General features: G+C 39.2%; 1 protein-coding gene across 4 annotated transcripts in view; it reads right to left on the minus strand.

The window, feature by feature from the left end:
- The window catches only part of LOC107877910 (uncharacterized protein DDB_G0284459), a 31,354-nt gene extending 17,903 nt beyond the window's left edge, over positions 1-13,451 (minus strand). Inside the window, exons 1-2 of one of the 4 annotated variants that reach the window (XM_047407166.1) lie at positions 11,698-13,451; positions 3,131-3,228 (exon numbers count right to left, since the gene is read on the minus strand). In XM_047407166.1, coding sequence (XP_047263122.1) covers positions 3,131-3,228; positions 11,698-11,749 — 150 coding nt within the window. In that variant the 5' untranslated portion in view covers positions 11,750-13,451. Of the gene's footprint in view, positions 1-43; positions 2,248-3,130; positions 3,229-11,697 lie in introns of those variants that run through there. The other 3 variants (XM_047407164.1, XM_047407170.1, XM_047407168.1) reach the window with 3 other exon arrangements.
- Between the last annotated feature and the right edge of the window lie 946 nt (positions 13,452-14,397).

A 14,397-nucleotide genomic window follows, 5' to 3' on the forward strand; every position in this document is an offset into this window, starting at 1 on the left:
CCCTCAACCTTATAGTCTTACCCCAAGTCGTTCATAAAAGTACCTCTGTCCTCAAAAAGAGTCCCCAAGGTGAGTTAAGCGATATTGATATCATAGATGAATATGTCAACTGCTTCAACATGATATGCATCTATCAGCCATCCAACTTTCAACAGGGCTACATGACTTTGATAATCAAAGACTTCGGATTCAAATCCATAAGCCAAATTTTGTAAGAAAGCAATGGCACTTAACAACTCCATCTTTAGTCCTCGCAAACTTGATTAAAAAAAAAAAGGGCAGCCCGGTGCACTAAAGCTACCGGTATGCACGGTGTCCGGGGAAGGGCCCCACCACAAGGGTGTATCGTCAGAGGTTGGATCTGTTTCCAAGGCTTGAACCCATGACCTCCTGGTCACATGGCAGCAACTTTACCAGTTACTCCAAGGCTCCCCTTCACCTTGCAAACTTGATAAATACTGAAAATACTCCTTCCTCAATCATAAACCTCTGAATGTGATGTCTCAATGATCTGTAAGCCAAACCAACCAATTCACCATGCAACCTCTATCTATACATATGGTCAGCAGGTCAACAAGAAGTCCATCATGAGCTGAAATGGACTCTGCACTTTCTGGATTATCTGCGAGTTGTTGCAAACATCTTACTACAAACCATTAATGCGCCCCCCCTTCCACGCCTTCTAGTTCTAATCAATGGATCAATACTAAAATAGTTCTATAAGACCGAAGCCCTGCTATCACAAATAACACCTTGGCTGCCTCCTCTTGAAAATTAACTTCGTGGACGACTCTATTCACTGCAACTAAAACTTGAGTCTGCCTACTGGTACAGATAGTATTAGCTTCTGCAACAAATTTGAGATAATGAATTTGATATCATCATGGTGGACTCTGCAATTTCAAACTCGGATATCACCACGACGTAACTCAGGAAATGAGTAGAGTGCTTCTTCACCATATCAGGTAAATCGAGTTGGCCACCATTTGACAGAAAAGTCACCGAGTCTGCAATAACATCCAGAACCTGTGACTGAAGTATCTGGACAAACATTTTTGGGTCCCCTGGAACGGTAAACCACCCAACAGGCAGATCGACTTTTTCAACTAGTTGGACAAAAAGCTGTGTTTGGGAGGTTGAAAACAGAAACAACAAAGCCAAATTGACAAGATTTTCATCTGAATAGCAACAACTCCACAGGGTATCAAAGAGCAACTAATTGTGATATAGTAATAACCCAATTATTTTAATGAAGGGTTAATTGGTCATTTAACCTGAAAAATTAGAGGGAGAAGAGGAGAATTTGAGAATTTGTTTCTTGATTATTCCCTCAAGCTAGTGGGATTAAATAGTGTTACAGAGAATGTAAGGAAGGAAACTAACAAGAATATTACACAATATTCTAAGTGCCTAATTGTGGGGATTTGAGGATATTCCCACATCTACACTATTTAAATATAGAGATATTCTCATATCTAAATTATCTAGTAATGATATCATATTTATCACTCCCCCTCACACTCTCGAGCGTATACGTCATATGCTCCTAGCTTGCCACAAATATAGTCACTCAGATCTTCGAAGTGATTTTGCGAAAACATCCACCAATTGATCTTTCAAGGTGACAAAACATCCCAACACAATCTTCTCTCGAATGAAGTGACAATCTATCTAAATGTGCTTCGCTCTTTCATGAAATACGACATTAGAAGCAATGTGTAGTGCAGTTTGGTTATCACAAATCAATTTCATCGGTTCAACTCCTCCCATCTTCAATTCTTGGAGAAGTTGTCTCAACCATATAAGCTCACACATAGCCAATGCCATAGCTCGATACTCCGCCTTTGCACTTGATCTAGCCACAACATCTTGCTTTTTACTTTTCCAAGATATTAGATTACCTCCCATTAGAACACAATAACCTGAAATGGACTGCCTATCAAAAGGAGATTCAGCCCAATCTGCAATCTGCATCAGAATACCCAACAATGTCGGTGTGTCCCTTGTCTTCATACAATAAACCTTGTCATGGAGAGCTATATACTGCATTCCAATGACTATCACAAGGTGATTGCAGAAATTGGCTAACTACACTAGCAGCAAATGAGATGTCTCGTCGTGTGATCGTAAGGCAGTTGAGTTTGCCAACAAGTCTCTGATATCTGCTAGGATCTTTTAGAGGCTCCCCCACGATGGAATGAGCTTAGTATTTGGATCTATAGGAGCGTCCACATGTTTGCAATCCAACAAACCAGCGTCTTCCAAAATGTCTAAGGCATATTTTCTTTGCATAATAGCAATACCATCACCAGTGTCACTTCAATGCCTAGAAAGTATTTCAGCTTTCCCAAATCCTTAATCTGAAAGTGACTTAAAAGATGTTGTTTGAGTTGAGAAATACCTTCATGATCATCACATGTGATAACAATATCATCGACATGAACAATTAAAAAGATACTTTTGCCATCAAATGAATGCCTATAAAAAACGGAGTGATCTGTTTTTGTTCGAATCATTCCAAACTCTTGGACAACAGCTCGAAAATGACCAAACCATACTCTAGGAGATTGCTTGAGACCATAAAGAGATCGGAGAAGTCCACATACTAGTCCAGACTTTCCTTGAGCAACAAATCCTGATGGTTGCTCCATATAAACCTCTTCAACAAGTTCTCCGTGAAGGAATGCGTTTTTTATGTTTAGCTGGAAAAAGGGCCAATGTTTCATTGTTGCCATAGATATGAGAAGACAAACTAAAGCCATCTTGGCAATCGATGGGAAAGTATTTCCATAGTCAATGCCATAAATCTGAGTGCATCCCTTAGCAACCAGTCTCGCTTTGAGACGATCAATAGCTCCATTTAAACCTAATTTAACTGTGAATACCCAATGATAACCAACTGTGGCTTTGCTTTTCAGTAAGGAAACAAGTTCCCAAGTACCATTATCATGCAAAGCAATCATTTCTTCAATCATAGCTTGACACCAACTTGGATGAACCAATGCTTCTGCCACAGTCTTAGAAACTTTGACAGTGGATAAGCTAGTAATAAAGGCATGATATTAAGGTGACAAACAATGATAGCTTAAATAAGTATAAATAGGAGCTTGATTGGCAGTAGTTCTAGTACCTTGCGAAAAGCAATGGAAAGATCATCTAATGAGTGCTCGACCGGAGCAGGAGACATCATTGGAGCAGGTAACGAGTCACCAAGAATGTTTTGTGTACCTATATCAGAGTTGGAAATACTAACTGGATTAGCAGGCTCGGGAAAAGGCTGGAGTCGTCGAGAATAGACCTTAAGAGAAGAAGTAAAGCTGGGGGTGGAATAGTTGGAATTGGAAGAACGAGTGATATGGTCTTTTGATTTTCCGTATTAGGAGAAAAATACGGAGAAGGTAACATCTGCTGAGATCAGGTACTTATTAGTTATTATTAGAGGGGTTAATGCATTTGTAACTTTTTAGTAGACGAGAATACCCAAGAAAGATACATTTAAAAGTCTTGTGTTGAAGTTTGTTTTTTTCCAGGAGTTAAGTTATAAACAAAACAAGTGCAACCAAACACACAAGGAGGAATGGGAAACAAATTATAGTCCGGATAGAGGATTGAGAATGGACTCTTGTACCGCAAAACAGCACGAGGCATACGATTGATTAAATAACATGCAGTAATAACGACATCACCCCAAAAACGTAAAGGGACATGATTGTGAATAAACAATGTTCTAGCTATTTCAATTCGATGTTTGTTCTTACACTCAGCAACTCCATTTTGTTGATGCGTATGTACACAAGAAGACAAGTGCAATATGCCATGAGATGACATAAAAGAAGAGAAAGGAGCAGAGAAATATTCTCGGGCATTATCATTGATTAACTTCTTAATGGCAGTACCAAATTGATTGTGAGTTTTAGCACAAATTTCTCAAAAATGGAGAATAACTCAGATCTATTTTTCATTAAGAATAACCGCATGCACCGAGAATAGTCATTAATGAAAGTCACAAAATAATGAAAACCTAAAGAAAAGCTAACACGACTTGGACCCCATATATCAGAATGAACAATTTCAAACATAAAGGTGGCCCTACTATTGACGCACTTTGGGAAAGAGGAACGAGTGTGCTTCCCAAGCTGACACATTCTAACAAAGATACACTAGATAACCTGGGAACCATCATCTGTAGTTTCAAGAGACTCGGACAACCTAATTGATTATGGAGCAATTTAGATGAAGTGGTGGAAGTGAAAGCAGCATGTTGTTGTGGGTGGATAGCAAGTACCATCCCTGTGACTCATGTCCTTTTTCAATTATTTATCCCATATTCCGATCCTACAGTAGAACAAAATCATCAAGTAAGGTTACTGTTAGAATATGAGTAGGAATCAGAATAGCATATATAATCCTACTTGGAAAGAGATTGTAATGTAGTGTCCTATTAGGAAAAGGATTGGAATGTAGTGTCTATAAATAGGGTCTCAATGTAATAATGTAGTTACAACAATTTAATAATATTTTTTCTCTTATATTTCTCACATGGTTTTAGAAACTCTATGCTCTTGGTAGAGAATTAAAGAGCTTCCGCTGCCGGCGGGCGGCTATAACCCATATATGTCTTCCGGCCGACCAATGATCATGTTAGCAAAAGTTAGGCCACCACACTTCTTTTCCCTACTTTCTCATATCTAATTTGCGGAGTACCGTGCATCTTTTCGGACTAGTTTCTCATATCTGAGTTGCATAGTACCGTGCGTCTTTTCGGTAACTCCTTAAATCTGATTTGCATAGTTCCATGCGTCCTTATGGTGAATCCTCAGATCTGATTTGCGTAGGGTCGTGCCATCATTCCGATCCTACCCATATAGGTTCTCTTTTTCAGTAGGATCGTGCTGACATTCCAAAAACACAACCAAAATACAAGTATTGGACGCTAGATTAAGAAGAAGAAAGAAGAAAAAAAAAATGGAAACCGGTAGTTCACTGCTTACCGAAGTAGCGGGAGTCGCCGGTCGCCGGAATCGAAATTGTGAGATAAATGGTAACAGCCACAGTCACCAATTAGTAAGTTGGTAGAGACAAAATGGGTAAATAAGTCCTAAATTTAGCTTATATATCTAAAACCCTAATTTAAAAAAAAATTAAAAGGCGACGTCTTTGTCGCCATGTCGCCTTTCTCGCAAAGGTGACGCCCTTTGAATGTTGCAGCGCCACGCCGTGAAGAGGCGACCAGGCCTCGCCTCGCCATTCGCTATTCGCCATTCGCGACGAGGCGCTCGCCTTTAACGACACTGTCTGGCAGCTTACCTTTGTTAGAAGTACATGTCTGGAAGTGGTGTTGGATATTTGTTAATTATCCTTAATTCATGATTTAAGGTGTGAGATATTAAGGGTTAGTTTTAAGCATAAAAGTTAGGAATATTGAGACTTGATCCCGAATAGAACAATTAATATTGTTCTTTAATATTTTGTATAGATTGAAGTCACTGGAGGTTGTTTGGTTGGTGTTCTACGCATTGCACGATTGGCAAATTTGTCATTAGTAAGATAAGTGAGACTTTAAGTTTTGGTGCTTGCTTTTCAAACATGCTTTATAAGGAAAAAACGTATTTTTCTACTTAATCCATATGTTGGGACAAGCATGTTCTTGGCAGAATTGGTGGTCTTTGACCAACGGCGGATATGTATTTTGTGAAGTCTACTGAGAATTATTTAATGGTAATATGTGAGAGGACGTTGGGGCGTTGGATATCTTTTCTTTGCTGTCGTGATAGAGTGACTAGGGGTATACTTAGCTGTCATAATATGTTACGGACATACTTATGTTGCCGTAATATGTTCTTGTACATGCTGCCGTAGTATACTTTTGGGGCATTATATATGTTGTCGTGGACTTGTCGGGGTGCCTGATCACCTTCACTACCGTTTAGGACAAGTTGTGAGAGTTGATTGAGTTGTGATATAGAGTGGCTCTTTGAATCTTCGTTTGGATGTTCTTGAGCAGTATATTATAAGAGATATTTTGTGCATATTATTGTTGTATTTGTTGTGCCTTGTATTTTCTAACACTTGTTCCAGGAGTATTAAAGTAGCGGGTCAAGGATCTTTCTGATTTATATATAGAGAGAGAGAGAGTGAGAGTGTTCACTCCTTACTTGCATGTCTGCAGATACTATTGCGGAAGGTGAGACTAGTGGCTGACGGTCTATTCGTGAGGATTCTATTGCTGAGGTGAGCCTTCACATTGCTCATGGAGGCTTTCATGTCAGCTCTAGCTATTTTTTGAATTACATTTCTTTTCACCGGGTCTGCATACTCGAAAGTTGAACTCATATAACTCTGTTTAGATGTTTCATGGTCTTAGTGTGGGATTCGGGCTAGAGATTTACTATTTATGTGATTGTTTATTTTCATAAAATAATGCAAAATAGTTGGTTGGATAATTACTTTGCTTTATTGACTATTTTATGCATTTGGAGTTGCACATGTATTATCTTGGATAATTACTTTGCTTTATTGACTATTTTATGCATTTGGAGTTGCACATGTATTATCACAGTTCTTAGAGTGTGTGAAAGATTGGTTCTCAGAAATTGTGAGTGTATGGAATATTGGTTCTCCCGACAGGTGGTGTTAGCGGGTGCCAGTCACGTTTAGGGGTAATCAAGGATGTGACAAAGTTGGTATCAAAGCCTAAGTTTTAGATCCCGGGTCATGAAGCAGTGCTTAGTAGAGTCTTGTTCATGGGTATGTAGGCGCCCACACTTACGACCTCGATGCTACTGAACATCTAGGAAGTTTTTTCCTTTTTCCTTTTTTCATTCACTGTTCGTGCATTGAGTTGAAACAAGTCTACCTTTGAATATTGTTTCGCAAATGGTTAACAAACGTGGTTCTTTCTCTGCTTGTCGGTCTAATGCACATGTTTGACGTAGTACTGGACATGGTTTCTACTCGTGGTGGTGATTGAGTTGGGTCTCATCCGACTAGGCCTCGAACTAGGGCATAGATCGATCCTCAGCTTAGAGTTGGGAATGGGGATCAACCCCGAGTTATTGCTTTTGAAGAAGTGTAGGATTAGGTTGTTCGGGATGCTCCATCAACAGCGCCAACTGCTGTACCTACTGTTGCTTTGCCTGCAGATGCAGTGATGAGATGGTTGAATGTGTTAGAGGCATTGGTGCCTAATCGGGATGGAGTTCCAGCTTAGGCTACTTCGTAAAGGAAGACACAAGTTCAGTTGAATGTTGCAGCTACTCAGGCACCCCAGCTAATTGATCACTCGGTTGCAACTGTAAGGCAACCCAAAGATCTTAAGAATTTCACGAAGCTTAAGCCACCAGAGTTTGATGCCACATCCGCTACTACTAAGCCTAAAAAATTTATTGATCGTTGTGAGAAGATATTGACTACTTTTGGGTTGAAGGAGGCTCGTGATGTGGAATTTAACACTTTTCTATTTTAGGGTCTCCCGAGGCATGGTGGACTTCTATTCTGAGAAGCAGACAAGCAAGACTACAACCGATCACTTGGGTAGAGATTTCAACAATGTTTAGAGAGAAATTTATACCCTTGAGCAAACAGAATGATATGAGACGCCAGTTTAAATACCTGCGGCTGGGATGTATGACAGTTACCAAGTACAAAGCTAAGTTTTCTGAATTCTCCATGTATGGTCCATTTCTGGTTGCAGATCCGGGAGAGAAAATAAGGCGATTTGTGGATGGATTTGACTCTCGTTATCATGGTTCTGTGATATGGTATGTGCGAAATGGATCCTATGTTGATGTAGTTGACACTGCTCTCCATTTTGAGTCTTATTTTGAGATGGAAAGAGTTGATCGAGAAAACAAAAAGGCACGTAGCTTAGGTGGGTTTAGTGGTGCTTCGTCTGGGAACAAGAGTGATTTTCATTAAGGGCAGTCCAGGCCTACGCAGTCAAAGTCAGTGGGGCAATCTTCAATAAATAGTTATCCAACTAGACAGGGTTAGCAGCATATGCAGAGAAAGGATAACGATTCCTTTTAGTTCGGACAACATCCAAAATGTTCTATTTGTGGCAGGAATCATAGTGAGTGTTGTTTTGGTGTTGGTGGTCCTTGTTATACTTGTGGTGAAAGAGGACATATTGTTAAGTTTTGTCCTAAGAGAGATTCTGGTTCTAGTCAAGCTACTATGCAGACGCAGAGAAATAGTGCAGGTACACATGCTCAGTCCGCTAGGACCGTTCCACAGGGTGCCCGTAGACAGGGTCGACAAGATGCTCAGGTCGCTTAGACAGTGTGTGGACCACCAAGAATCTTCGTTATGGCTAGACAGGACATAGAGGAATCTAATGCAATAGACACAGGTATTATAATGTTAATTCACATGAGGCATATTCTCTTATTGATCTTGGTTCTATGAATTCGTATGTATCTCCATCTTTTGCTTTATTCTTAGAGAGAAGGATTGAGACTCTTATTGTACCATATATGGTTATGACCCTAGCATGGGAGACCTTATCAGTGGATAGACTTATAGAGATTGTGTGATAACTATTCAGGGCAAGGACACCATAGTTGATCTACTTGTGTTGCCTATATTTGACGTTGATATGATTATAAGTATGGATTAGTTGACATTATGTTATGATTTAGTTGATTGTTATGCTAAGCTTATGCGTTTTGATATCCTGGAAAACCACATTTAGTGTGGAAAAGAATGACTCATGCAACTCAAAGAAAGATAATTGCTTAATACAGGCACATCAAATGATTAATCATAGATGTTTGGGTTTTATTGCTAACGTTCATGATATACGAGCGGGGAATGTTGCCATTAGCAGTGTTCCAATTTTTTGAGAATTTGTTGATGTGTTTCCCATTGATTGCCCGAGCTACCTAGGTTGTCCACAGCTCATGCTTTATTTGACGTGTCCATGCAAGTAGATATCCTCACTGATTTGATATTTCATATATGATTCTTGACACGTTCAAGGACAAACGTTATTTTAAGAGGGGGAGAATGTAATAATCCAATTATTTTAATGAAGGGTTAATTTATAATTTAATCAAACAGTAATTAAGAGAACTAATGGGAGTTAAAAGAAGTGGGACAAGCCAATTCTCCTACCCTGATTACTGTTCCTAACATTACAAAAAGAGTATTGGAATATTAGGGCAATTAGTTTTTCTTATCTTTTATAGAAAAGAGTTGAGTTTGAGAACTTTTGGAGAATTAACGCACAACGTGAGGAAGTACGCAATAGGGATCTTGTAGTTCAGACACTGAAATTTCCTTGTTCTTGGCATGTATCTGGAATATTTTTATTGGTTATTAGGTTCAGAAACACCAAATCATGAAGAGGTTTAGTGGTTATACAGTGATATATCTATATGACAAGGAATTGCATAAAAGTGATTCTTATCTCTACTCTCCTAATTACATAAAACTTATTTTTCTCTGCAGAAGGTTGTTTCAATTTTTCGTTGTTATCACTTTCAAGCAAAATAACAAAAATGGGATATTTATGATGAGGCAATGACTGGAAAGTGATGAAAGCAATTATTGGCTTTTAGTAATGATCCTTGGAGTAGAAATATAAACAGTGGCATCATTGACATTTCGAACAAATATTGGGCAGTATTTTGAGTTTCTGTTCTGGCAGCTTACCCTTGTTAGAATAGAAGTACCATGTCTGGAAGTGGTGTTGGATATTTGTTAATTATCCTTAATTCATGATTTAAGTTGTGAGATATTAAGGATTAGTTTTATGCATGAAAGTTAGGAATAAGAGACTTGACCCCGAATAGCATAATTAATATCGTTATTTAATAGTTTGTATAGATGGAAGTCATTGGAGGTTGGTTGGTTGGTGTTCTAAGCGTTGCACAATTGGCAAATTTGTCATTAGTGAGGTAAGTGAGTGTAAGCTTTGATGCTTGCTTTTCAAATATGCTTTATAAGAAAAAGATGTATTTTTCTGCCCAGTTCAACAGTTGGGACAAGAATGTCCTTGGCAGAATTGATGCACTTTGACCAACTGTGGATGTGTATTTTGTGAAGTATATTGAGAATTTTTTAATGGTAATATGGAGGTGATGTTGGAGCGTTGAATGTCTTTTCTTTATTGCCGTGATATAATGACTAGGGGCATACATAGTTGCCGTAATATGTTAGGGGCCTTGTATGCCGCAGTATATTTTTGGGACATTACATATGTTGTCGTGGACTTGTCTAGGCTGATCACCTTCACTGTCGTTTATAACAAGCCATGCGAGTTGATTGAGTTGAGATACGGAGTGGCTTTTTGAACCTTAGTTTATATCTTATTGAGCAATATACTATAAGAGATATTTTGTGCATATTATTTTTGTATTTGTTGTGCCTTGTATTTTCTAACACTTGTTCTAGGGGTATTAAAGTAGCAGGTCAAGAATCTTTCTGGGTTATATTTATATATATATAGCTCACTCCTTACTTGCATGTCTGTAGATACTATTGCGGAAGGTGAGACTAGTGGCTGACGATCTGTTCGTGAGGATTCTGTTGTTGAGGTGAGCCTTCACATTGTTCGTGGAGGCTTTCATGTCAGCTCTAGCTATTTTTTTTATTATATTTCTTTTCATTGGGTTTGCATGCCCGAAAGTTGAACTCATGTAACTTTATTTAGATGCTCCATGGTCTTAGTGTGGGATTCGGGCTAGAGATTTATTATTTAAGCGACTGTTTATTTTCATAAATCGATGCACGAAAGTTGGTTGGATAATTACTTAGCTTTATTGACTACTTTATGCATTTGGAGTTGCACATGTGTTATCTCAGTGCTTAAAGTGTATGAAAGATTGGTTCTAAGAAATTGTGAGTGTATGGAAGATTGGTTCTCCCGATAGGTGGTATTAGCGGGTGCCCGTCACGTCTATCGGGAATTTGGGACGTGACAGATATAATTGGTATGCTGCACCACTATGTTCACGAGCCCTTTCAAACACAGGGCAAAAGCAAGAGTGTTAAAATTTCCTAAAAACAGGTCATCAGAAGTTGGTTCCTCCAGCTCCTGGATTAGACCCTCGACATTACCAACTCTACATCCCAAATGGGAAAAACCCACTCCACCAGTGCTAGGTTCTATGACTATATTCTGTTTTACACATGGAAAATCACAACAGAACGAGTTTTGCCAAAGGACTTCCATAAATGCTCATCCAAGAACTTTCAAGACATCAGGACACATGGTGGGTATTATGAGATTAACTAGTGTCAAACTGCCCATTGCATCATAGAATACACAAATTCTTGTAACCTTAGGATATGTGGGAAGAGAACGTGAACCGGGATCGAAAGGAAATTTGAAGTCGAATTCGACTTGCGGAATTGGCACAACTAGATGTTCCTGGACAAAACAATAGAACATAGCATAGAAAGAAACAATATTCCAGCCCACTATATTCTCACACAAGTAGCTATTAAAGAATTTTAATGAACCAACATATGGATGAGCTATTTGGTCAAACACCCTAGCCTCAGAGTCTACTCTACTCATATTTTGTATCCAAATTTAGTTCACACAAAATTGCTTGAGAAAAAATACGAACAAACAAGAAAACGGACTCACCGGGATCAAATGGGAAGTTTAAGTTGACCTGATTATGGCAAAACGAATACAAAGATAACATAACTGTAGCATAACCAAGTACACGAAGTAATCAAATCTACCTCTACTTATAAGATAGTCATAACAGCAAGCAATACAGGGGGTCTCTTGCATTCGCTGGGCAATCCTTAGACCATATTTAAAGAGATCTCTGAGGAGTGTCTAGCAAGTAAATAACTCCAACAACCATCTAAAATTTGTGAATATCAAACAGATCTGTGTACATGGAATAGAGAATTCAGAATTAATTTCTAACGATGGATTCACCCCGATTGCAGCAACCTACTCTAGAGGTTCATCTCCAATGGTAACAATTTCCTCTCCATCATTCGTATGGTGAAATGAATCTTGGGCCTAACTCAACCCCAAAAGCTAGCTTATGGAGGGAGGATTGTCCAAGTCCATCAGGAGACCAATTGTCCATCCTTTCACGATGTGGGACTCTTAACACTCCCTCCACGTCCAAAACTTGTTAACTGAAATGTGTACGGTATAATATTGGCACACAACATCGGTGAACAAAGATTTGGAATGGCTCTAATACCAGGTGAAGAAATGAATCTTGAACTAACTCAATCCCAAAATAGCTTATGAGGGGAGGATTGTCCAAATCCATATAAGGAGACCAGTTGCTCATCCCTTTTCCCATGTGGGACTCTTAACAACTGTCTTCACTTTTAGCATCCTTATCGCAACTAGTTGCTTGAGTAGTCGAGAGACAGGATATGCCAGATCATTGGGGAAATATGCCTCAATAGTATCTCCCAATTGTCAACTTACACACCTTGTGCGAATCCTGAACTGCAAGTTGACTAGCTTTCAAGATATATCAAGGGAATTTGCATCTTTAGATCCTTCGGACAAGTCATCAAACACCTCGGCGCATTCGTTTTTTTGTTGCTTTCAAACTTTTCATCACAGTATTGCGGCAAAGATGAGTTGGTTATATTGCCCCATTACAGAGAAGCATATGCAATACACAAACACATGCAAGTACATCAAACTCACAAATCCCGACGAGATATCCTCAAAATGACTTTGGTACTCAATCACGGAGGTTACCTAACTAACAATTAGCCAAGTGACATCTTTATGATTCGAGATGTTGTCTACCAAATCGAATCATTACTTTGCAGTAAAATGTCACTAATCCGCTAATTGCTTGTTTCAAAAAAGCCAACACTACCACTCTAAAACTCTAAAGCTTCTCCACAAAATAGAACGAGGCGAGAGATAACTTATGATTTAGCAATTCCACACAATTCAAACTAGTGTTCAGCCTGAAAAATTCAAAACTCTGGATTCTCGCAATAGAATTATACTCCATCAAGGCAGGTTTACTCCTTGTAGGTTTCCAACCAACTCCTGTGAGGAATGGTATCGAAAATGTTGATCAAATTTCTCTTTAAAAATCATACACAATAAGATACTCAATGTATTCCTACAAAGTGGGGTCCGAGGAGGGTTAAGTATACGCAGTCCATACCACTACCTCAAATAAAGTAGAGAGGTGGTTTCCGATAGACCCTACGCTCAGACAAATAACAGTATAATAAACATAAAAAAAACATAAAAACAAACAACAAAATGGGAGCACACCACTAGATAATAAAAGAAACAAGGCAGCCACAGAGTAATACTATAAACTATCTATCTGAAATCACAAACATCGCCAAAACACCAAGAACAAGAAACTACAAGACATGCATAACACTATGACCATCGGCACAGCTACAAACAAAGCAATCTTTCGTACGAGTAAAGACGCACTCCTACCCACTAACCGTCTACCCTAATCCGCACCTCCACACCTTCCTATCAAGGGACAAGTCCTCCATAAGTTGTAATTGCTCCATGTCATGTCTAATCACCTCCCTCCAATATTTCTTCGGCCTACCTCTACCCATCTGAAACCATCCATAGCCAACTTCTCAGACCTACGAACTGGGGCATCCGTGTACCTCCTCATCACATGTTCGAACCACCTCAACCTCGCTTCCTGCATCTTGTCTTCCACCGAAGCCACTCTCACCCTCTCTCAAATAATCTCATTTCTAACTCTATCTCTCCTAATAAGTCCACACATCCATCTCAACATCTCATCTTTGTCAACTTCAACTTTTGGATGTGCGAATTCTTGATTAGCCAACACCCCGCTCCATACAATATACCCGATTGGACTACCATTTGTAGAACTTGCCTTTAAGCTTAGGAGGACCTTCTTATCACACAGGAAAACCAAAGTAAACCTCTATTTCAATCAACCTGCACCAATACGATGCGTGACATCCTCATCAATCTCCCCATTCCCCTGAATCATAGACCCAAGATACTTGAAACTTTCGAATGGCCTGGGCATCCAGCTTCAATAAAAAAATTGCTTGTTGAGGAATAACCAATTAAGTAGAATGAAGAAAGAGGTAGTCAGTATTCCTCGTTGAAGCCAAGGAAGGTGAACACTCTACCCGATAAATCCAACCTTCTGGATTGCTGGTGCTGCTAAATCATTCCAACACCACACTTCTATTAGAGTGCGAAAATGAAAGCACCAATGTAATAACCTGATTAATAAAATCCTCTTCTATTACTTCAACAATAACGCTTTTGACGTTTTTATCCTTTGTCCTTTTGTCTTGAGCCGAGGGTCTATCGGAAACAGCCTCCCTACTTCTCGGAGATAGTGGTATGGACTTCGTACATTTTACCCTCCCCAGACCCCACTAGGTGAGAATATACTGGGTTGGTTGTTGTTGTTGTATTAC

The sequence above is a fragment of the Capsicum annuum genome, chromosome 1 (genome assembly GCF_002878395.1).
Source record: "Capsicum annuum cultivar UCD-10X-F1 chromosome 1, UCD10Xv1.1, whole genome shotgun sequence".
Taxonomy (NCBI): Eukaryota; Viridiplantae; Streptophyta; class Magnoliopsida; order Solanales; family Solanaceae; genus Capsicum; species Capsicum annuum.